This window comes from Canis lupus, chromosome 35 (genome assembly GCF_048164855.1).
Source record: "Canis lupus baileyi chromosome 35, mCanLup2.hap1, whole genome shotgun sequence".
NCBI lineage: Eukaryota > Metazoa > Chordata > Mammalia > Carnivora > Canidae > Canis > Canis lupus.
In genome coordinates this window covers 7,480,269-7,505,567 of record NC_132872.1, presented here as the reverse complement: position 1 = coordinate 7,505,567, position 25,299 = coordinate 7,480,269, and the positions used below count along the sequence as shown (strand labels likewise).

Here is a 25,299-nt window from a genome sequence, read left to right as displayed (position 1 = left end):
GGGGTGTCAGACTTGAACAGGGAGGTGGAAAGCAAGCATTGGTCATGTGTCTCCAAGATGAACAGGGCGTTTTAACCAGCAATAGAGTTCATTTGGATGTGTTTACCCTTACAGGTTATGCATCAGGTGAGAGCCATCAAGGCTGCCCAGTCAGAGCCTGGCTCCCTGGGCCACTTGGCTTCTCAGTTTTACCTGCAGCCTGCCTCACCTGGTGTCATTTCACTCTTAAGACCTTGGGGGCTTTCGGGGCCATTTAGTTTAACCTCTTCCCAATACAGGAATGCTTCCTGACTTCTCATCACTTCCTACTCCGGCCCCACCATTAAGGATTCTTCTAAATAAACTTGTTCTATTAGTCCCTGAGTAAGCCTGCCCTCCCAGCTGCAGATTAAATTCCCGGATTTTATCAGGAGAAACTCTTCAGGCCACTCTTACGGCTACTGAATGAAGGCCAAATCCACTCTTATAAGGTAAATGGTTAATATTCTCACAACAACTTTATTTGGTCTTAATGGGGGGGGGGGCGGAAGGAAAACAATACAATGACTATTTTAATTTCTTTATTTATCAATAGTATCCAAAAAAAGGGGAGGGGGGGAGAAAGAAAAGAATCAGGAGTTACAAAAACAAGTTAAATGCAATATGGAAGCCTACTAATACAAATACATTTCACAAACACATAGGAAACAGAAACATGTTCAAATTGCTCCTTGAAATTTGATTATTTAAAGACAAGTGTAAAGGAAAGACATTCAGATTTGTCCACATGGGCTTACTAGCAGGTGGAGGAGCCCTGCTTTCCAAAAACAATGATGGAGTCCAGAGTCATGGCATGTGAGGTTTGTTTCCATGAACACTGAATCCTAACAGGCGCCGTAATACGTTAGTAAAATCATATACACACTGAGAAAGCCCAAGGAAGCTTGCAGTCTAAGCCCTGTGCTTGTAGAGAGCTGGAGGAACTGAACCTGATTTAATCCTATTTGCTCCATGCAAAGCTCTATGCAAGACTCCCCAAACTAGGCTATTTAGCAGCTTTCCATGAATGGTCATCAGATTGTGTGATTCTGTGGTGCAGACAAAAGCGTCCCTGCTTACAGGAGAATGCAGATCGCTCTAGGGAAATCCATATTGCAGGGTAGGGCGGTCTTAGATGGCAACCACTGTCCTAAATGTAACTGGTGAGGAGACACTTTGGCTTCTTGCTTTAAACAAACTGGTATTCCCACCCTCTCTCTCTCAGGGTCCAAGGGCCGGCAAAACTCAGTCAAGGTGTGCTGCTGGGAGTTCTCCAAGGCAACCGGACAGGGAGGTACATTTCAGAATGCACAAGTGGGGCTTGAAGAGAGCTTTTAGGGAATGTATACAAAAGCTCAGAATTCTAAACAAAATGGAACATTCTCCTTTCGAAGGAGAACAAGGAAACTTGTTTAGAAGGAATTCCACATTGAGCACAACTTTCTCAGAGTTGCCTGTGCAGTGCAATCTATGTAATTTCCCCCTCATGGTCTGTAATCTGCCTCCTGAAAATGAGATCTTGTGTCCAGTTTTTAATCTTAGTTGTTCCAAATGCATCTTAAACATGGTAAATAGTGGGGTTAATACTCAGAGTCCCAAAAGACAGGAATGATGGACTTCTCCCCAGTCACAGTTTGAACACTCAATTTCCATTTTTTCCCTCCTCTTAAAATGTGAAACCATCTTTTATCCTCATCTTGAAAGGGTAAAGCTATTTCTGTTTCCAAGAAAGTTAAAGATGGAGCACAGAAGTGAAGGCAAAGTTGGGAGTGGTTCTCTTTCCCATTCTCTTCCTGGACAGACTTTACCCGAGAGGGCTGTACATCGCAGCACAGCCCAGGCAGCCATCCAGACTGAGGTCAGATTTGGTCATCTTGGTTTTGGCCATCTGACCCTTTTGTTGTAACAGTGAGGTTTCATTTATCCTAAGAAGAAGGAAAATCATAGGAACCTGTACTCTTCTGGACCAATGATCAGAACCACAGAATTTATAATTTATCAAAGTGATAGGTTAATGCATTCCTACTTGCTCAATGAGGAAAACAGAGGCCCAGAAACAGGAAGAGACAGGGCCAAAGTCACTCTCCTAGTTAGTGGTGGATCAAAGGGCATATTAATAGGCACACATATCCGAGCCCTGCTTGGCTGCACTTGTCTCCATCCTTTGGAATACTGATTTGCATGAACTTATTAGAATAAATGGAAACAAATTAGCTTTTTGGACCTTAAAAGGTTTGTACAGAGACGGAGACGCTTTGTATTCCCCTGGCTTCTGTCTGAGGCACCCGCTGGTAGACTGCTGATACACTGGAAGCCAGGGGAACAAAACTCTGGGCTGCATCTAATCTGTTGGAAGGTGGGAGGAGTCTGGGTTATAGCGGTCCCTGCACCAGAAAGAACCCCAGACTCTCCCATCTCTGAAATGGTAGGACTACTGAAAAATAATTACAAAAGCTTAATTTCTAGTCAAGAAAATAAAATACTAAAAAAAACAACAATAATATAATGATAATAATTGAAGAATGAAGTCAACTTGCCAAAAAACAATTTTACAGAAAAATAGCACCTTTGGTAAAAAGTATTTCAAAAATTTGGTTAGGTCTCTAAGGGACTCAAAGTATACAAGTATCTGCATCATTTGTGTGCACCCTCCCAGAAACTCCAAGTCTAAGGGACACCAGATAACTAGAAGGATATATCTAGAAGCAGTGGTTGGGGCCATGAGAAGCACAGATGCTGGAGGTCTATTATGCTGATGGCAACAGGAAGGGCTGGACGCAGAATGCGTTCCTCTCCCCTGAGCTTCCCAAACCCCACCTCTGGGGCAGCCTGCAGAGTTCTCTCTGGCATTGCCTGCACTACCCGCAGCATGTTTATAGCTGTGGCAGACTGTGGTTCAGATCTGGGTCCGCTCCTCTCCCAACCCTGATGCAGTATCCTTACTTGTCTCCAGCCCCTGAGCACCATTTACAGTTGCTCTCAAAGCACTCCTAGAAATGAAGGCTATGGCCCTTCCCCTCCTAGCTGGCCGCCCCCATTTCCTTTATTGCAAAACAAATAGACAAAATAAAAACTCATTGCTATACAAACAAATACTGGTGATTTGGCGATTGTAGCAGACACTTGCATATATTGGACTCAGCGCTGAAGTGGAAGAGAAGGTGCCAGACTCTGGACACCTTCCCAGATGCCTCCTCTTTAGATCTCTTTGGTGCTCATTTTCTTGGTCTTTTCAGCTGTTTCCTTTGAGAAGCAGGAGAAAAGAAGCATTGTGAATTATTAAAAAAGAAATCACTGGCATCTATCTAGTCCTTAAGATTTTATACAGTATTGACAGGTACATGCCCCTGCTAATATTAGTTCTGTTTACTTGTCTGTCTCTTCTGTGGATGAGAACAACCTGAGGACAAAGATCATGTCTTATTTTTGACATGGTCACACCAGGGCTGTCACTGAATTAAGGGCTGACCCTATCTGAATGCCTATGGAACAACAGGTCGACAGGATTATCCCCAGTTTATTTTATTTTAATTAATTTATTTTTAAAGATTTTATCTATCATGAGAGACAGAGAGAGAGAGAGAGGCAGAGACATGGGCAGAGGGAGAAGCAGGTTCCCTGCGGGGAGCCTGATGCGGGACTCGATCCCAGGACCCCGGGATCACAACCTGAGCCGAAGGCAGACGCTCAACCACTGAGCCACCTAGGCGCCCCTAGTTTTGCTAGATGAGGGAAGTCCAACAGAAAATGTCATATGATTTCTGTTATGATGGTATATGATTCTAGTATATGATAGAATAGTATTTACTATACTATAGAATAGTATATGATTCTATTTGTGTACGTGCAGAACAGGCAAGCCTGTAGAGTTAGAAAGTAGATGAGTGGTTGCCAAGGGCTGGGCGAAGAGAGAATGTGGAGTCATTTCCAATGGGCCTGGGGATTCTTTGTGGGATAATGAAAATGTTCTGGAATTAAGCAATAGTGATGATTGATAATCTAGTGAATATACTAAAAACCACTGGATTGTATATTTTAAAAGGGTGAATTTTATGGTATATAAATTCTATCTCAATAAAAAAATTAATTAGGAAATAAAAAACAACAGTGCCGGGCATCCAGCAGACACTGTTGGTCTCCCGTCCGTAGCCCCTTGCCTTTAACATTTCTAACTGGCATGGCTTCTTACTGCCAGCACCTGCAACTCTTTGCCTGAGGCTTTCTCTGGCTGCTGGAGCCTGCTCTGCCCACACATGCTGGCAGGCCAGAAATGCCAGGGAATTCATGTTGCTGGTGGCAACCCTTGCCATTGGCAGATGGGAGTCTGTGGAGGAACACCCCCGCTCGCTTCCCCCTCAGGCATGGGAACTCTGTCCCCAAGCTCCACAACAGGACAAGCTCCACACGCCCACAGTGGTTACATGCCTGGATATACAATCTTTATTGCTTCCTTCCCTTCCTGGGCTTGCTTCCCAACTCCCCTTCTGGTGTCTCCTAGGATTGCTAAATCAACTATTTGTACTCGAGTCCTTGCCTTAGTGTCTGCTTTCTCAGGGAACTCACATAAAACAGAGACCCAGAAAAATGTAAGCTATTATAATTTACCCCCCCCCCCACTGTCTACTCTGATCATTTCCCCCACCCCAGAGGGAAGGAATTTCTTTTAGGTTCTTTTTTTCTTTTATGTGATCAGACTCTTCTGGAGACTCAGAGCTGATGAAATACGGAAAAACAGAAGGCTAGGAGCTTCTGCTTTGGCTTAAGAAACTGACATGAGGTTTCTATGTTATCAGTGACAATAATGCCAAAATGCATATTAAAAACTGTCAATGAATATGAGCAATTATTTTTGAGCAATATGAATAATTATTTTCAAGTCCAATACTTCATGTCAGTAGTTTAGCAGTTCTTGTGACTGTTACATTCCCTCAGAACTTAAGGCAGAGAGAAGGCTTGTATACCAGACCCAGTCTACAGACAGGTGACCTGAGGCACAAGGTCCTTTGTTCACTACATGGTAAGCCAGCGGGAAGACAGGCCTCAGAGCCTGCACATCCAAGTTCCCTCTCCAGGCCCTTCCCCAAGTACGGCCGTGAACTGCTATTCTGCCGAGAGCCTTCTCCCCAAGAAGGCCTTTGACTTAATGGCACAGAACCTGAATAGGATTCCTATTTATTGTCTTCTCAAGTCTCCAGGACACAGAATCTCTAAGTTCTCCAGGTTTGTCAATCTCAGGCTGTTTTCTAACCATAACCAGCTTGGCATTTAGCTGAAATCTTTTCTGCAGTGGTCCACTTTCACTAACTTCCTGCTCATGGCTCCGAGCTTGGAGTCTTCGGTTCGGGTCTGGGCATTGGTTGTGACAGGGAAGAGTAACAATGCTTCAGCCCCTGCTCACTTGCAAGCCACTGCCAACCTATTTGCAGATCACCACCTGCCTAATTCTTACTTATAAAGCCATTAACCAAGTTGTGGCCTACATCTGCTAGGACCTGCTGGACCCTGCAAGGACTCCATCAGGGACCCGTCTGTATCATGATTTGATACTTTGGGTTCATCATTCAGGACTTACTGTATGGACCAGAGTAACCCCTTGGTCTCCTGGAGCACTAGGCAACATCCGAAGAGTGGAAGGGCTGAGTGGCAGGATCAGAACCTGAGCCAGTATGGGGGCTGCAACTCACCTGGTGCTTTTGGAGCTCCTGGACATATCTGGTCATTTCCTCCTCTGTCTGGGTCTGGGTCCCCTTCTGATTCTTTCCTGTAAGAATCAAATTTCAGAGCAGTGGTCACTGAGGGAAGCCAGTTCAAGATTCCCCCAATAGCAGGCGCCTGGGTGGCTCAGTCAGTTAAGTGTCTGCTTTCCACTTAGGTCATGATCTCAGGGTCCTGAGATCGAGCCCCGAATCGGGGCGGGGGGGGGGTCCCTGCTCAGTGGGGAGTCTGCTTCTCCCTCTACTCCTCCTCCCTGCTCATGCTCTCTCTCTCTCAAATAAGTAAAATCTAATAAAATAAAAAAAGGATTCCACCAATAACCACATTTTAGGCTCTCAATTTCATCTCTCATTTAACCAATGGAAGGAATGGTGAACTGCCTGCATTTCTCTGAATATGAAGGGTCCCAGGGCAACTGACACCTTTGTTCACACCCTGTGAACAAAGCAATCTCCTTCACTATCCTCTGGCCACTCCTATGTCTCCTTTCACTCCTCTGGCACATCCATGCCAGGCACTGGCCCTGCAATAAAAGCTGTGGGGGTATCTGGGTCTTGACTCAGATCTTCTAGGCTAGCGAGGCTCAACCATTCACACAGCCGAAGTATCTACAAAACTTTTCAAGATACAGTTATTTAAATTCCACTTTTAGATTCTGATTTAATTGTTGTTGGGCACCAGGATTTTATAAGGATTCTAAGTGATTCTAATGTGCAGCCAGAGTGGATAACCACTGCATCTAGCAATGTTGCCCAACCTTACAGGGTGACTAAAACAAAACAAAACAAAACAAAACAAAACAAAACAAAACAGAATTATCTTAAAAATGTAGGTTCCTCAGCTGCTCTTTTGTGGATTCTGATTCAGTAGGTTTAGGATGGAATCTGTATGTTTACCAAGCATAGTGTTTGCTGTTAGGAAACATCACTCTGCCATGCCTTCTTGAGTTTGGCATTAACCTGCCCCTCAAGGCAGTTTCCTAGCTCTGACTCTACTTGGCTTCACATCTTGATGCCCCCCTTTTAATTTTTTTTTAATTTTTAAGATTTTATTTATTCATGAGACACACACAGAGAGAGAGAGAGAGAGAGAGAGAGGCACAGACATAGGCAGAGGGAGAAGCAGGCTCCATGCAGGGAGCCCGATGTGGGACTCGATCCCTAGTCTCCAGGATCAGGCCCTGGGCTGAAGGCGGCGCTAAACCGCTGAACCACCCGGGCTGCCCTTGATGCCCCTTTTTCTTTGTCCCCTTGTAATTTATGATCTAAGACCAGACTACCTTTCAGGTACTGACTTTGGAATGCTGCCCCTACAGTGTCCTCTCAGATCATGGCCCACACACCAAGACATGCTCACCCTGGGGCCCCACCATCTCCAGTGTTCTTTATACCCACACAGGGCCCTGAACCGGGGCCATGCAGAGAGGAAGGGCTGTGAAAATGGGCATTGTCCCATGGAGGCCATCGTTTGGCTTTTGTCTGATGCATGTGTTGGAGCTTATAACCCAGATGATCATGCTTATTCTGTAAACCAGCTACTTAACAATTGCCTGTGTCTTAGGAATGGATGGTTACCTGTACAAAGGCAGACCAGGAACAGTTAGGTGTGGAGAGCTACTGCAGGGGCTTTTGGGAAGATAAGTATAGGATGCTTCCTGATTGAGGCAGGTTGGGTAGTATTTTGATATGTTCTCATTTGGCTTCAATAGCTACTGTGTGCTTAGCCTAGCTACCCTAATTTAGTTTTGATTTCTAGCAACTTCTAGGATTTCTAGTATCTAAACTGCCTCTTCCTGCTCTTCTATTTGTCTCTGGAATTGTCTTGGCTTCCTGCCTTCCCACACTGAGAAGAGACTTGGTCCTGGGGAGTGAGAGACTAGGGATGCCCTGGTAGGACTGAGTTGCATTTGTACTGTTGCTGCTGCCTAGGCTTCTCATCTAGAAGGACCTCTTCTGACCTCTGTCTCCCAGTTACCGTCTAACTTGACCTTCCTAAACATGATCCTAAGATGAGCCTGTTCTTTCTTATCTCAGTTTTTTAAAGATATAATTTTAAACTCACCCATCTGGTATAAATTTTGGGGTTGGTTCCTAACAACTGACATTTCTTCTCAAACCCCATGTGCCTCTCCATTCTCAACCTGGCTTCACCTTTCTCTTTTGTCTAATCTTCATCTTTTGTCTAATCTGAATGGTGCTTGTTTTTTTCCTGTGACCTGGCTCTGATTCAGGAGTTTCTTCTGATCTTTGGGATCATTCCAACATGCCATGTGGTTTCTGCACTGGTCCACCCAAACTGTCTCTGATTTCTCTCTCTCTCCAACCCACCCTAATCATGTCTCAATTTTTTTTTCTTAGGGATAACCCAAGTCTGTTAATTCAAAGAGGGCCTAGAAACATTTGTCTTTTTCTGCTGAGTATGGACAGCAAGGTGGGAGTCCTTCTGTCTTCCAACCACCTGAGTCTTTTACATAGATGATTTCCTCAGCTGTCCTAAGGATTAAGAAGCTGTCATAAGGTCATGCGTTAATATGTGAAGTGCTGAGAAGAGTGCCTGGCACACAGTTCTCACTAAGCATTTGCTTTCATTGTTATTATTATTCTTCCAATCTCATCAACATTTGATCTTGCCCTGCATTTTAAACCCCTCTTATACGAAGTCTCTGGAGTGATTTTTGAACTTAATGGATTTGGCAGAAGTGCTGTGCCCTTGATGCTGCCCACTGGGCACTCTGACGCTACAGGCTGGAGGCTGTTACTTGCTCCCCAGCTTCCTTGCTTCTGGCCACTATGCTCTTCTCCATCATCCCCACTCTGACTTTTCCTATGTTGAGTTTGCTCTCTTCTTGCCATTCCTTCTTTCTGCCCTAGGGACAGCTCACCATCACAGGTCATGGCTGTGCAGACCCAGTTTCCACAGGCACAGACGCAACGGTTACAGTCCACCTCGGTCTCTGCTCCATCTGCATATGTCTCATCCTCCAAGGCACATTCTGTTGGCATCGGAAATAAGAGGCAACAGTTTAGAGTGAGGGTGGAACAGGACATCTTGGCTACCGTCTGTGCACTTTGCTTCTGCTTATCCTTCAGATGCAACATATCTGAGTGAATGACGCCATCAATCCAAAGATTTTTGAACCCTAACCTCAGCATGTAAACGATGGACTAGGGCCCAGTCTAGAATTGTGGAAGGAAGTTTTCTTATCAAGCTCTGGAAAATTCCATCAAGACTCTCTATCTTGGCCCTCCCCAAATGCCCCCATTCCCTACAACTCCGTATTTCTTAGGTTAAGCATACTCTTCTCTGGAGGATTGAAGGTCGGGTTGAGACACTTCAGAAACTCTTGGAAGCTGAGTTTCCAGTCGGCATTTTCATCAGACAGTTCAATGAGAGCATCAACACAGAGTCCTCTGGAATAAAACATAGGAGAAATGTGTCAGCAAGAACTCAGCTTCACGCCAATGGAAAGGAACTAAGCATCATGTTCACATACACATGGGGCCCCCATAGGAGGCCAAGGGGTTGATTGTTAACTGAGGAACTTTCTTTACTGCCTTCCCACAAGCATTATCCATCTTGACTCCTATGAGCATCCAACCTTTACTTTGTTATGCTTGATGTCAGATCACTTGTGTTGTTCAAATATTCCTCCCAAGAAGACTAAAGTTTCCTGAGTGGTTCTGTCCACTTTAATAGACGTTCTCACTGCCCACACACCTTCCATGAGCAATTGCCTTTCCCCAATGTATTGGGGTCAACCAAACTAGGAAAATCAAAACAGAAGGGAGATTGGGGTGCCTGGGTGGCTCAGTTGGTTAAGCATCTGCCTTCAGCTCAGGTCATGATCCCGAGGTCCTGGGATCCAGCCTTGCATCCATCTCCCTGCTCAGTGGGGAGTCTGCTTCTCCTTCTCCCTCTGCCCCTCCCTCCGCTCTCTTTCATTCTCTCTGTCAAATAAAGTCTTGAAAAAATCAGAATGGAGATGAATAGGTGATAGGAATGGAATATGTGATGTAAAGAATATGGCGTTCAAGCAGGCATTGTCACTATCATTATTCTAGAAAGAGAAACGTATGTTCAGAAAAGTTTATGGAGCCACAGTTCCCTCATGCTCCTCTTGACCTGGATTTGAGCTCTGATCCAATCACCTCCTATCCAAATGGCCTTGAGCTAGCTCTTCAACTTCTCTGAGCCTGATCTCTCATCTGTAAAATGAGGACAGGGAGCCCTCCTTCACTGGGATGTTAGGAAGATCAATTGCTGAACTTCTAAAATATTATCTAATTTCAAGTTATCAAAATATGAAGGATTTTCAGATATTATACTGTAAGGTCATGAACTATTACTAAGAAAAAAGTCATTCTAGAATCTGGGCTTCATGCTTTCTACTTCTTCAGAACAAAAGAGGTGCTGTTCCTATTTTTAAATCTTGCTGATGTACTGGAACCACATCGGAAATTTCTCAGGGATTAGTTTTTATTAATATTTACTCTGGAATGATATCAGAAAAGGATAGGGACACGCTCTCATTTGTGACAATTAGGATTCTCTATGTGAAACAGCACCAATTATCTTAAAAATCAGAACTAAAGCTATTTTTGATTCGCAGTTAAATAATACAGTAATGTAATTCCTTCAGAAAATTAACCATTAAAACCTTCCCCACGATACTCAGCAACACTTTTGCTCTGATGTGACCTTGATAATTTACTTTAAGATTACATCGTATTCCTTGCAAGTTCTGGCCAAAGGCAACAACTATTTGATCAGATACCAGGAGTGCTCAATATATTAGTTCATAATGTTCACAAAATAGACCAGGACAGAATTCCTATTTGCACTGTAGCTCCTTGCAGATAGGAAGGGATTCAAATCCCCTTTCCTATCCACCCAGCCTTCACCTTGTGGACCACTCCTTGATCCCTCAGCTCCACTCACCTAAGCAGCTTATTATTCTCCTGGTCTGCATAGGTAGTGATGTTGATGGCAGTCTCATTCTGCTCCACAAATTTCAGTAATTCACTGGAGTCCAAGCGAGAGTCACCATTATCAACGTTCTAGAAAGGGGATGAAGAGATCTTTCAGGAACATTTTGTAGGTCTGTCTCCCACTCAGCTTGGCCCATCTTTGGTTCATCTTGCTCTCGATATACTCTGACCCTGCCCTGGCCTGGCCTCAGAGCTACAGCAACAAAGGCTTGAAGACTTGAGAAGGCACTCACTCCTCAAGACATACAAGTGAAAGTGTGTGGGCAGAGGCCATGGAGGGCCTTTCAAACCCAATACCTTGCTCAGAAGGGCGGCCGGGGCATAGGCCTGTGTTACCCAAGCAGCCTTGGGTGCTTGAGGGCACTCTGCAGCCTCCTCCCTGACACTGCCCTGCAGACATTCTCTGCTTAACATCTTGGTTCGGGCCAGCCACCATACGCTGTTCTCATACCTTAATGGACTTGTAACAGGATGCATATCTCTAACAAGCTGCTTGGCAAGAGCAATGCAGGTGACTCTCAGAGTTCACTCTGGGAGTCACAGGACCACGTTTTGCTGCTTGATTTCCCTGGTCTGCTCTTGTGCTTAACATCTATACCGGTACCTCTAACCAAGCATATCAGTGAGAAGTCACAAGCAAAGGCCCCAAATTGATCACCTGCAGGCAGAAGATAGGGGACCCCATCGCAGGTATGTGCACAGGTCCTTGGCTTACTGAGCACAGGCTGTCCTCATGATCCAGCTGACATCCCACAAGCACAGGATGAGGGTACAGTTAGCTCAGGCATTACCCCCCTCTTTGGCAAGATAGTCCTAGACCAAAGCCATTTGGGACTATTCAAAATGCCCAGGTCCCAGCTGCAGGAGGAAGGTGTCGATTTCAAGGTCTTATCAAATTCTAAGTTGATATGGCTGCTCTCCTAAATAGTTCCAATGGGGGGAAAATGTTTTTTAAAAAATTCTTTCCCTAGGCTGCCTCGTACTGCTGCCTTGGGAGATAACCAGCATTCCCATGTTACTTTCAAGGTGGCTCCCCAGGTGGTGTAAAGGCTTCTGGAAGAAAAGTTGGTCCAGTCTTCCTGGTAGAAGGGACTCCCCTTCCATGACTGTCATGGGTCACATGCATTCTACTCTAAGGTTGTAAATCTTTCCATGGTGCGTATAATGACAGGTATGTATAAAACAAACTATGTCAGCCCTTCCTTAGTACCTCTTCATTCTTGTCCCAATTCCTAGCAACAGGTCTCAGATGTTTTCTAGTCACTATGCATTCACCCTGAGGAAATTGCCCTTCACCTTGTGAAGGTTCAATTAACTAATGGAGAGAAATGATATAAGGTTGGCCAGGTGTCATTCTTAGCAGGGCAGGACTTTCTTGATTTCAAATGTTCTAAGTGCTAGACAGACAGAAGCAATTCTCACGGACTCCAACGCCATCATGGCCTGAGGAGAGAGTGAGCCTGAAGACCTGGTGCCCTATGGCACCTGGGGACACCAGGAGCCTGTGACACATGGGCCAGGCAGCTCCCAAAAGGCAGTGCTGCGTGCACACACTTCATATTCAGTAGAGCCAGAATCCAGGCCTAAAGCTGAGAGGAGAGCTAGCCAGGCCTCCCCAGGCCAGCTCTATTGTGGAATCCACAGGCCTCCACCAGCCACAGAAATAGCCTGGATTGCCTGGAAGGCTCGCCTAGGGGGTCATGAACTTGGATCATGGATCAACGTAACTCGCTCGGCTTCTGTTCAGCCAACCAGTGACAAAAGGCACAGTACCTCTGTATGCCTGCATTCCCCAGCTCTATCTACACTTGATGTAACACCCCTTCCTTCTGTGTAACTGTAGGGTTGTAGGAAGGCAGGAATACGTGTGATACAAAACTAAAAATGTTTGGGCTTAGTGCAAATTTAGAGACTATTCAGTGGATGGGCTACGTCAGGCACTCGCTCACACACAGCACCTATGGAGCTAGGGGACATGACACCAGAGTAAGGGAGGTAAGTCTGGCTCCACTCGTGGCCTTGGCCACCAGGGGTCTGCCACCAAGAGTCCAGCGTGTGTATATGACGTGGCCATGACAGGTTCTCTCTACCTGGGTCTGTTACATGTTCACCGGAGAAATCATGAATGAATCACTAGGTAAAGTGAGAGTCTGGTTTTGGTCTTATCCAAATTCTGATTATATTTTCTTTTCAACTAATTTTGATATAAGGAATACCAGCTGAGTTGGAGGGCAGTTCACTGGTTCAGAAACAGTTTCCATGAGATATCAGATCTCTCACCGAGAGGCAGCTGTTTGCCTAGTGGGAAGGAATCTCCCTCGGAAGACTGCACCACATAGGACTCCAATAATCATCAAAAAGTAGATAGTGAAACCCTGATTTTCACAGAAGACACTGCCAGAGTGTCTGGCAAAAGCAAGCGTGTGTGTGTGAATCATGATCAAGCTTCCTTGGTCAGGAGTGGGAATGCCCTAGAGGAAGCTACTTCCTCAACGGGTCTCAGATGACAGCCTGTTAGAGAAGTTACTGCCGGAGCAGGTGGAGAGGTGTCGAGGGGGGTGTGGGGCCCAGGTACTAGGGAACCAAAGTAATAACAGGTGCCATTGGTGCCTGAGGCAGGGTGTCACCAAGGGGCCACTATGAATGATTACAAGGTCCCAAGAGGCCCCTTGGAAAGAGGGTCCTGGGTCTCCTGGGCCTTGGCGGCCGTGGCAGATGTGGCACGTGCTCCTCACTCAGCTTCGGAAGAATCATTTTCTTCAAGTTACTTTCTGCTCCTGGCTCAGCACTATAACATATTTCTCTGTATTTGAGGAACCACCCTCTGCCCCAAGGGCTCTGTAGTGTTGGCAGATTGAGACAGAGGACAGATGAGAAGGGCTGTGCTTTCTCCGCCAGGTGCGATCTCAAACACTTGGAACCCAGAGAGAACTCGCTAAACGCAGTCACACAAGTGAAGTCTTAAATGACCAAATACCCAGTCCAGTATTTCTTTATCCATGAGGTCCATAATGTCAGTTAGGAAGAGGAATTAAAAAAAAAAAAAAAAAGGAAGAGGAATTCACAGATAGGGCTGGTATTGAGCATGTGTGGTGGCCACAGAGCTGCCAAAGAATCCCTCATGTGCTGCCAAGGAATCCTTCAAGTGTATGGGGTAGCTTCTGAGTCCAGGCTGGGTGTGGCCTGGGACAGGAGGCCCTGGAAGCACGTGAGAACATATACCCCTGTGGATGAGCATGAGGGCATCTACCTAGAGATGTGCATCTGGGGTAAAGGGGGCTTTTTGCTTAGCTGGGAATGTGGGTATCTGAATGTGTGTCTGTGAGTAGGCTGTGTCTCTGTGTGAGGAGTGCATCTCTGTATGTGGGATGTGTATGTCGTGTACATGGTCTGCTTGTGGTATTTTTACCCCTGGGTGTGACAAACATATGTGTGTGTGTCTGTGTTCTTGTCAATCAGCTGGAAGTGCGCCCTTAACTGCTTCTTCTAACAATGTCTCCAGCTCTCTGAAAAATCTACGTGCCATGGGAGCCCTACTCATTGCAAAATATTATTTCCAACCTTTTCCAAAGCAGAATCTCTCCTGTCCCCAAGTGGAACAACCTGTCTCCTACACTAAACGATGGGACAAGCAATATCTAGGTTCATGAAGAATCCTAGATCCATGAAATGCCAGTCCATTGACTTCTCCGATGAGGAGTAGCTCTACAGGCCAGGGACGGTCAAGCTAATGACTTAGAGAAATGATAAACTGAGGGGGAAGGAGGCTGAAGCAGCCTGGGTCTGGGTGAGATCAGAAGTCATAGTGTATCAACAGCTAGCTCTAGGAGGTAGAGGGTGGGGGATACATACAGGATAGGAGGACAGAGCCTGGCCATATACATGTGCAGTAGATCCCAAAGGCTCTACTGCCGGAGTCCCAATGATCAAGCTGGTCAGAAAGCAACTATCATGGCTTCATGGAGTGATGGAAGATGTGATCGGGCAATGGGAGAGGAAGTCTCCCCTTATCTGGGGCTGAAGAGTTAACCCCAACTCTGGATTACCTTAAAGTACTTGTCTAGGATTTCACTGTAGTTGCTGCCTTTGGAGAACCAGCCATCTGGAATAATCTCTGCTTCCAGCCACTGGATGATGCGACGCCGGAGCTCATCGCGGTTGGACTGATAGCAAACGACTGCAGGAGAGGGGAGGGAGGTCAGCTGAGCAGTAGGGACCTCAGTGTCACCCAGCAGCCATTCTGTGGGAGGTTCGGCGAATGGGGCTCTGCATATGGCATCTTATTGAATTTCCACAGCACTCCAGGGACACAAAATTATCACACATGTTTGACAGGGGTCAATACACGATGGACAACGTAAAGCGTCCAAACCAGTATTCAAGCTTATGTTTCTAAAAAAATTTATAACAATCGAGAATATTGAAACAAAGAGACAATGCTACTTAGGTGAGGAAAACATAGAGCAGAAAAATAAAGGGCATTTTCATTAACTTCAGGAAGCTGAGGGGGAAAAAAAATCAATCAATCAATAGCTCTCTTGGCTCAAAGCTGAGCTGAAATAATAAGTGAATGAAGGAGCACATTATAATTTTTCATGCCACCAGATTTTAAATTCTCTATAGCTTTCGCCTCTGCCAACTGGGTCTATCAAAACTCTCCTACTTAAAATTTTACACTGTCTGCATTATCCTTTGTTCTAAACTACAGAACACAAGGTCAAGAGAGGGCCATGCTGTAATCCTGCTCTGAACAGCTGTTGTAAGACACATGGCAATAACAGGTGGGATTGAAGGTTGGGTAGATGGGGGACAGAGAAGGGAAAGCCTTGGCAAGAGGAAATTCCTGGAAGACAACACACACTGGGATGTGCATAGGGCCCTGAGCCAGGGGAACAGAAATGTGGGTGCCACTTCCAAGCTCTGTAATTCAGGGAAATTCACTTAATCTCTCTAAGCCTCAATTTCCTCATCTATGAGGTCATTACAATAAAAATGACCTCATATTATTTAAAGAACTAAGGAAAAGCATACGATAAGATTCTGTACTTATCACGATGAAATTTTTATTTTTACCCATAGAAAACCATGGAAAAAGTCCTACTAGCATTTCCAATTATCTCCCGTCAAAAGAAGTTGTGCTTTCTGATTCCGCTAGTCCTGTGACATCAGCATGAATTACAGAGCACTGAAGGAAAGATTCGGTGGCTTTTCTGTCCTTTTAATGCAATCACTACTCAGCAAAAATGGAAAACACAGCCAACATTCTGACCCAACCAGCTGCTTCAAATGGCAAGCACAAAAAAATGCAGTTTTGCAGCTTTCCTGAGCTGTGTTGAGGAGTGACCAGTTCTGGGTCACAAGTTCTGACACACAGATCTTGTGAGCCTCAGCAGAGACTGTGAAACACAAAATGCCCTCACAAAAAGAATGTCTTTCCTAAAATGCACCCTGGAGAAAAAAGAGGCACTCACCTGGGCTGGCAGATGGACTCACGGATTTCTTCTCTGCAAATCAAAAGGAGGACACGCATAATACAAAGTGAAGACAAAAGAACATTTCTGTGTATTGCGAGGATTAAAACCATCCCATGTTAAGGGGGCCACTTACACCCTTTTCATCATTTTGTCCTGGGCCCTATCCTTTCCTTCTTCCAGGGCCTGAGCATGGGGTTTTTTTTCTTCGCTGCTTTATTTGACATTTTTGGGAATCGACCCTCCGGGTCTCATACCTCCTCCCGTGAGGCTGAGGGGTGGGAATGGGTTGCTGGAACTTTGGGTATCTGGAATAGGTTTCTAGAATCATTTTAGAGAGGGAAATAGAGTGGAGACTCACACGTGGGAAACAGTTTCTTATTTCACCAGGACAGGTCAAAGCTGAGAGGGGCTGAGTGGGGCTGCGGCTTGGCAGGCTAATTAGCAACGAGCTTGGGAGCCCCTCCCTCTTATCCTAATGGCAATGATTTGAGTGCAAAATAGAAGAAATATATACATCAGAGTTGAGACGTGCCCAAATTTAAAAAGTGAAATTCTGGGCGTCTGGGTGGCACAGTCAGTTAAGCATCCAACTCTTGGTTTCAGCTCAAGTCATGATCTCAGGGTTGGTAGATGGAGCTACACACCGAGCTCCATGCTCAGTGTAGTCTGCTTGGGATTCCTCCTCTCCCCCTGCCCCTCCCGACTGTACTCTCTCTCTAAAATAAATAAATAAATCTTTAAAAAACAAATAAAAAATAAAATTATCTGCTTTAAAAAGGTAAAGAATTCATTTAAACCCTTCTTTATTATTTTCCATTACTGATGTGGTACTCTATCCACTGCAGACAGTCCTGGAAGCCCCCGGGGAAGCTGATGCCGGAAACCCTGGGCAGAAGCCAATAGGCTCATGAGCGCCAAGAGCTGGGTGGCCTCTGTGGCTTTGGGTGCTGTGGTCAAGTGGAAAGGGCTCTGGGAAGCCAGGTCACACTGCTGTGTCCCCTGGCTCCTCTGGCTGGAGCTGGGAGATGGTGGTAAGAGCACACCTTACCTTTGCAGTGTCCATCATAATCGACCTGGATTTTGGATCCAGTGAGGCAGGCGTCTCGATGCAGCTCACAGTGGTTGAGGTAGGTCTTGCCGTTGCTGCCGCACACAGGCCTCTTGTGAGGTTTGCATTGCTGAAACAGACCCAAGGAGGATGTCCATGCAATCAGGGTGCCAACACACACATGCATGCACACACACACACACACACACACACGTGCAGCCTGTGGGTGCACCCTGATAGGGAGCCTCAGCTCTGGCATCGGGAACTCTACCCCACTCGAGGTTGGAGGCATGCATCATTTTGCAGCCCTGCCTGGTCCCCTGGGCTGATCCCGGTTCAGGGTCATCTCTTCCATTCAGTGAAGAAACAGACCACCCTGACCCTATCAAATTAGCAGCGGGGGCATTTTATTAGAAGTCAGGAATGTGAATGCTCTGTCACTTTGGAGAAAGTCACTCGAGGTCTTTAGATGAACTCAGATCCTTTAAAACACCAACATTCTATGACACAAGAGCCAGATTGAGAGCAGGGAACGTGGAGACTGATAGGCAGGTGCACGCATGCGCACACGTGCCCACACACACCCTCCCTCCCTCCAATTCTTCAGTTCCTTCGGGGTTTAACTAGAAGGATTTTTGCTCTCTTGTTTTGTGTAGTATTTGGGGGCCATTCTGTTTTCCTCCTGCTCTCACAAGGCCTGTTGGGAGATGGGGCTGGAGACGCCTGGGTCTTTGTGAAGTGCTACAGAGAATCGTTACGGACAGGGAAATGGACTAAAGTTCACTTGGCAAGTCGGTTCTCTGTTGGCTATTTCAAGGGCCATGGCCACAGGCAAGCCCGGTGTCTTTAGGCTTCTTTGGTTTTTGAAAGGCTTGGTAAGGGGGAACCACGTTCAGCTCAGCCCTGATAAAGGTACCAAAGCAAGAAAGAGCAGATCTGGTAAGAAGCAGCATGGAACACTGGGAGCTGGAAGGTAGCCATGCTTCTCCGATTTTAGATGAAAATACCAAAGCCTGGGAAGACAAACTTCATTTAACCAATATCAATTACTGAGTTCTTACTAAATATTCCACATGCCAGATAAACATGGTCTCTTGTTTTCACAGTGTCCAGTGACAACTGACTTGCTCAAAATCACACAGATCTTATGTGGTCAAGGTGAGGCTAGATGCCAGGTTTCCTGACTGTAAGTTCAGGTTCATACCACCACACAGTGGCCAGGTACACCTCTGGCAAGGTCCTCCTAAGGCTCCCAGTGTGTCCTGTTTTCAGGTTTCTAAGCTGGGGGGTGGTCTTCCTTTCTGGACAATGCTCAGGATCCTTCACCTGGGAACTAAATTGGGTGTATTTATTTGCAGAAAGACAGATATAGTTCTAGGTTTGTGTTGGTTTGACAGAAAAGGGAAGGAAGGTATTTATGTTTGCCTGAAGAGTGAGACCTTGTTAGAATCCTACTTACAAAAGAAGTATTTCTCAAATGCTCACATTGCAATTTAAACCTCATTAAAAACAAGACCCACTAAAAAAATCTTCATTTCATCTAGTATTTTTCTAAAAAAATGCATATCCTTTGACGTGGCAAGCCCTACTGGGAGTCAATCCTATAGAAATAAAGCAGCAGCATTAAGGATAGTTGTATATCCTTATACTGGGTTTTACTGTCTGTAGTGGTAAACAACCTAAATGTCCATCTATGGGAAAATTATTGCATAAATATGATGTTATTACAAAATATTTATTATGATCCTATTTTTGTATAAAATAGGAGGGGAAACCCTATATACTTATAGTAGCATAGAAAAAAAGTGGAATAATATATACCAAGCCATTAACACTGGTCATCTCAGACTAACTGGATTTGAGGGTTATGGGGAAGATTACTAATTTTATGTTTATACAAATGTATTAACTTAATAAAGCATTATTAAAATTTTAAGCTACAAAATCTTATAAAACTAAAATTTAAAAAAAAAGAATATCCCTTGTCTTTCAATAGATGACGTATGCTTTTATAAAGGTGATGAAATTGTTGGCACTGCTCTGCTGACAGCTGCTGCAGCAAGGTAGCCGTCTGGCCTATTGTCCTCTAGCTCGTGACCTCAGGACTTACCTCAATGCAGAGGCAGGTGGGCTCTCCCTTCTCCGTGACTGCACATTCCCGGCCGGCTCCACAAAACACATTGGCACAGATCTTGGATTTGCTCCTTAGTTCTTCCTAAAACACAAAGTCATAAAGGAAACCAGGTCACAGAGATGAGCCTGTCATGGCATAAGCCAATGGTGGCAGTTACTCTTCAGGCTCTGGTCTTAGTCTGGAGTTGCAGCTCATGGTTGCCAAAGGGTCCTGAAACAGCTAGAATCTGTCCCCAACAGCCAGCCCTGGACTTGCTGGTACTGCTCCAGCCCAGGCCCAGCTACCTCCGAGTCCCTCAGATTGTTTCTTAAAGAGCAAGAGTCTCTTTCTTATGTGCTTCCTTTCTTTTAAAAACGGTTACTGAATACCCCCCTCTATGCCAACACTACAGTAAAGAGCTATAAAGGCACTGTCTCTGTCCTCAAGGAGTGCCAGGACTCTCTGAGGAAGCTCACAAATAAAGAGACATTTAGAAATCAACATGCAAGTGCAGCAACAGGACACCAGGATCCGGAAAAGGGGGAAGGAGGGCGAGAATCAAATGAGACTTTCTAAAGACAGGATGCTTAACTAATTCCTAAAGGATGAGAAGAGTAAGCCAGACGGAAAGAGAGACCTGTGAGAGAAATATGGCTATCTGGAGGACCACAATCTCGCTGAGTGGTGTTCAAGGGAGTATCATTTCAAAAGACAAAAGAAGGATCACTAAACCATCAAAACATGGAATTGGTATTACTTGGTAGGGTCTAATTCAGCCCCTGTCCACATCTGCCTCTGGCTTCAAGACCAAGAGGGCCAAACCACTCGACAGACAGTAGAATTATCCTCAAACCCCGTGTGGTCAGACATTCTTGTTCAGACGTGTGCAGCAGAACCTACAGGGAGGGAGTGGTCCCAGTCTCTGCCACTGAAAATGAGTCTTTACAGGCCCTACTCTGTCCATGACACATTCCTTCCCTCCCATTGACTGGTGGCTAAAAAGCAGCCCCACCTCATTCGTCATGCAGGCCAGCAGCGGTGGTGGCTGAACAAAGGAGAATGTGATTCCTCCAGCCCTTGTGAGACTGCTGAGCAGCAGTCACCACAGGCCCCCAGGCCCCCCGCCCACTGGGGTAGCACTGGCTGTGACAAAACCAACAAAGATGGCAGGCGCTGTGGTGGGGGCGTAAAGGCAGACAGGGAGCCTCAGATGCCTCCCTTCAGGCCATGTCTACCATGTCATGCAGAGAACTCACACCCGCAAAGCTTGCAATACTAAAATTCTTGTAGTTGGTATACGTTTCCTATCTAAGAAGTCAAAGAAAACAAAAACAAAGTAGATACTGAGAGCTGAGGGCTGTGCCCAATACAGTTGGTCTGCTGCCACCTGGAGGCTGCTTTGCAAACTCCAGGTTATTGTTGTCTCTCCCCAGCCATCTTGCCTGTCATGCCGGGATCCCATTGGTCCAGAAACTCTTGCCACACTCACACTTCATTGGTTCAGATGCTGTTGCTAAACCCATTCTTTTTTGGATGTTGCTAAGGCGAATTCAATAAAGCTGGCAGGCGGGGAAGAGAAGAGGAAGTAATTCTCAGAATGCTGGGAAGCCTGGAGAGCTGTTGTTTCCTAAACCAGGAGCGGAGATAAATCAAGCATATTCTCGGGGCAGGGCCCTCCTAACTGTGCCTGGGAAGGGAAAAGCAGCTCTAAAAAGGAAGGGGAAAGGCTATTGCTGACCAGGGTAAAAAAAATCTCAGATAAGACTATATTCTCCTCTCCCCTTCATGAAATAACACTCTTGCCAAGAGATACAGACGAATAAATCCATAAAAGGACAAGCCCGGGCATATGCCTACGCTCTAAAGACACCAGTTCACAGCTCCACGGGCCGACCTTTTACCACTTAGCTGTGTGTCTCTAAGTAGCGACTTTCATTCTTTGAACCTCAGTTTCCTCATCTATAAAATGGGGGTCAGTCCCAGCCCTGACTTGTGCAGATGAAACGGTGTTGGGAAGGGCATCACAAACTGAAAAGCAAGCAGAGCTTCCTGCAGACTAGCCTGTGGCAAGTACAGAGCTTCTTTTACCTTCTGTTGCTGTTTTTAAAGTATGAAAAAGAAAAGCTTTAACTTCCAGGTTGAATTCAACCCAAGCCATTTTTTCAGAAATGGTCCTCCAAAATCATGTGAAGAAACAGATACTCTTTATTTAAAATAGAAAGCCTGGGGCACCTGGGTGGCTGATTCGGTTGAGCGTCTGCCTTTGGCTCAGGTCATGATCCCTGGGATTGAGCCCTGCATCCCTTGCATCAGGCTCCCTACTCAGCAGGGAGCCTGCTTCTCCCTCTCCCTCTGCTTGCCATTCCCCCTGCCTGTGCTCTGTCGAATAAATAAACAGAATCTTTAAAAATATTTTAAAAAACTAAAAAAATAATAAAATAAATAAAGCCTAATATTTGAATAGTCCAGTTAAAATTTACAAAGTGTTTTCACACATACGATTTCATCTTACTGTAGGAACAACCCTGCAAGGACATGCCTATTATTAACCTCATTTTATAGATGAGGGAACTGAAGATCAGGAAGGTCAAGTAACTTGCCCAAAGATCCCAAAGCTAAAAATGAGAGGAGCTAGGATTCTAACCTGGATCTTCAGACAGCAGACGAGTACGTTCCCATTTATAAATACCTGGCTCTCTGCTTAGGTGATCTGGATTATACGTTATCTCCCTTAAGCCCTAGGATAACGCCATGAGTTAGACATCCTAACTTTCCCCATTTCATAGATGAAGGAACTGAGCCTTAGAGGTTAAGTAACTATAACACGACAGAGCTAAGATCCTACTCAACGAAAGGGAAAGCAGTTCCTTTATCCTTGATTGACTTTCATATCCAGAAGATTCAAGGTGAAGGAGATTATGACAGGGTGTGATTTGCATAATTAGCAAATGTGAGAAAGTGCTTACAAGTGCCTCAGAGAACTACATTTGAATTCCCACATCCCACCTCTGCTCCTTACATTGCCATGGCAACGGGCAAGGCACCTTTCCTTAGACCTCGGTTTTCTCATGTGTGAAATGGGAACATTAATCCCCGCAAGGGGTGTGTGGGCATTAGAGGAGGCGAGCTGCCTGCAGCAGAGTGCCTGCCACTTGGCTGAGAGCTGCCGTTGCTACTGACTCTCTGGACAACTGCGTCATTGGGTGCTGTTACCACCTTGGTAGTCATGTCCCCACCCAGCCTGTCACCCTGGCATTCCAGGGTATTCTCAGGATACTGAGAGCGGGAGGACTGGCTGAATGGAAAAAAAACAAGGGTGAACAACCCCCGTCCCTTCTTGTTTAAGACCAAAGAGAAAAGGGGGCAGCGCCAGTCACACTGGCATCCCTCTTTGCAGGTGGCACATCTGTCAATAGGTGGCAATCTCTCTCTTTGTCTTGCAGAACTCAACGCCGCAATGCAGAGATGCAGCCTTGGCTCCTGCAGCCCCACCCTCCCAGCCAGCGAGATGTGGGGTGGGAGGCGGGAGGGCGGGGTGGGGAGAGCACCCCACAGCCACAGGCAGCAGATACAAAGAACAGGATTTTTGCTGGCTTGGGAAAGAATGTCCCACCTGAAGCCGTCAATCTTCCCCAGTTGTTCCCACTCACAGGCGTGCTTTAGTGCAGAAAACAATGAAAATTTTCTTCCTAGAGGTGGCCTCTTTGTACCATTTGAAAGCTCTTCTCCAAGTCCTATCTTCTCGGGGAATGGGATGTCATGAGCACCCCTGAAGCTCCTAGAAAGTTCCTTGGCATGGTAGGTGGTCTTACGCCTCTGCTGAGTGGAGATGATGCATCTGGCATAAACAAGCTCATGGAACAAGTCTGCCTGGTGGGGAGGGGTGTGGTGAGTAAGGCAGAAAAGAAGCAGGGCAGCAGGTGAATGTGGTGCTTTGGAATATTAAGGTGTCTGGTCCCTTCCACCTCAGAAATTCAGACTCAAAGTGGAGGGCAGCCTGGATGGAGAGAGGCTAGAGGCACTAGTGGAGGGTGACAAGGGCCTAGGGTCCAATGCTAATATGAATTATAGCACCTAAACTGAGTGAGGCCTTCACAGATACCTCTGTCCTCGCAGCATCTGTTTTTAGTCCCATCTCACAGATGGGGAGGGATTTAAGATTCAGAAAAGCTCCGTGACATACAGAGGCCACATGATGAGCAACAGCCAAGTGAGGACTGAAAGACAGGTCAGCCTGGCCCTGGAGCCTCAATATTCCCTTTCAGGGAGGGAACAGTCAAGGGAGGGAGCTGTGGGCAGAGGGGACAGCTACAAGGGCCGGCACAGGGAGAGGCCACAGAGCACCATGCAGTTTTTTTTAGGAATTAGGTCCCAAGGCTATATGAGAATTTCATCTAAATAGACAACCACACTGGCATATGAATTGCTCTACGAGTGTGAGGTCACAGATGTGCAAACCCCTAAGTCGGGGTATACCTGTGAAAATGTGATTCACTGAGTGGGGTCAGGAGGGGTGTGTTTTGAAAATGTGGACACTGATTATGTTGATAAAAGTCAACAAAATACTTGCTTCCAATGGAGAAGCATCGGGTTTCTGGCTTTGACTTTCTGCATCATCTCCCTGACCTGCTTCTATGTTGTTTTCGTTACGTGTTGTAAACCATGTTCTGGGGCTTTGGTCTCGTGGTTGTTAAACTTCACAACGCAAACTCCCCCAGGTAAAGGGCTGACTGGGAACATTGTCAAATGTTACTAGGGGAACAGCTTTCTCCCTGGCAACCGTTAGCCATTGCATGATAATAACACTTTATACCTGTAGAGCAATTTCAATTAGCCTTAATTTTTTACTCTCATTTTTAATTCTCCAAATCCTTTAGGATAGGCAGGCAGGGGTTACCTTTAAGGCACTTCCAGACTTAACATCCAATGATGAAGAAGAAACTGAGGCTCATGGCTGCGTGTGACTGGTCTCTTCAGACCTCATAGTTGCAGAGCTGGGTCCTGGCCTAAGGTCTCCAGACTTTAATTCCAGCCCTCTTGCCACAAACCACTTTGCCTCATTACAAATCAAAGCTAGAAAAGGTGTTGCTGTGGATCCAAAGTCTAAAAGAATAAATTAGTTTTGCTGTTAAAAGAGATCCTTTGCAAGCAAAGTACAAAGCAAGTTATCTGCAAAGCTACCAGAAGAGGTGATGGTGCGTCGGGGTCTCTGGGCCAGCCAGCATTAAGTATGAATATAAACTACGCTTTGAATGTTTAAAAAAAGAAAGTCTTCTGAAGTAAAACAATTTCTGGAAGAACAGTGTGCTTTGGCAGGGGAGGAAGCTTGTAAGCAAAACCATAAAACCATCAGCTTAATATATCATCATTTCACTAAAGTGAACTGGGTCGGCTCTGTACCCCCCATTCTTTTCTTCCTTCCCAATTTTCTTTTTGAAAAGAAAAAAAAAAAAACAGTCTTACTTATGCCAAGGTGGAATTCTGGCTCCCCTGGCCACTATTTTGTGACAGAGCGGCTTTGTTGACGTGAGAAAGGCTCTCCTTGCTTTGCCAGAATTAGTAATGGAAACTTCACAGGAACACCAGGGCCCCTCAGATATGCTGAGCACCACGAAGCTTGGGACAAAGGCATTCACAGAACTGAGGAGGGCAGGAGGCCTGGGTGGGGTGCAGGGTGGGACACAGGGTGGGACCCATTCTGGAATGGAACCCAGTAGCACAGGCTTGAGAAGGCCAAACCCCTTCAGGACCCTGAAATGTAGCTGGAGCACCATGTGACCCTGTTCTAAGTCCCTCCAATTCGTTTTGTCTGCAAAGGAATACACTGCTGCATCCCACACATGTGAAGGAAAGAGGCGGAAGGCGACTTCAAGCAGCTGTTCTTACGCGCGTGGCCATAGCCTGTGCATCTGCTGGGACAGTGTGCGTCTTGCACATGTGCTC

The 25,299-nt window shown here is 45.8% G+C and overlaps 1 protein-coding gene and 1 long non-coding RNA gene across 2 annotated transcripts in view; one reads left to right on the top strand and one right to left on the bottom strand.

The window, feature by feature from the left end:
• Nucleotides 1-543: 543 nt before the first annotated feature.
• The window catches only part of FSTL1 (follistatin like 1), a 52,711-nt gene continuing 27,955 nt past the window's right edge, over nucleotides 544-25,299 (bottom strand). The window contains exons 3-11 of the mRNA XM_072812419.1: nucleotides 19,354-19,458; nucleotides 17,244-17,373; nucleotides 16,193-16,225; nucleotides 14,768-14,898; nucleotides 10,672-10,790; nucleotides 9,031-9,143; nucleotides 8,615-8,725; nucleotides 5,703-5,779; nucleotides 544-3,261 (exon numbers count right to left, since the gene is read on the bottom strand). Coding sequence (XP_072668520.1) covers nucleotides 3,217-3,261; nucleotides 5,703-5,779; nucleotides 8,615-8,725; nucleotides 9,031-9,143; nucleotides 10,672-10,790; nucleotides 14,768-14,898; nucleotides 16,193-16,225; nucleotides 17,244-17,373; nucleotides 19,354-19,458 — 864 coding nt within the window. The 3' untranslated portion in view covers nucleotides 544-3,216. The remainder of the gene's footprint in view (nucleotides 3,262-5,702; nucleotides 5,780-8,614; nucleotides 8,726-9,030; nucleotides 9,144-10,671; nucleotides 10,791-14,767; nucleotides 14,899-16,192; nucleotides 16,226-17,243; nucleotides 17,374-19,353; nucleotides 19,459-25,299) is intronic.
• LOC140625130 (uncharacterized) lies at nucleotides 11,752-16,702 on the top strand. Its single transcript, XR_012024512.1, has 2 exons — nucleotides 11,752-11,892; nucleotides 15,801-16,702. It is a non-coding gene; the product is annotated as an uncharacterized lncRNA (long non-coding RNA).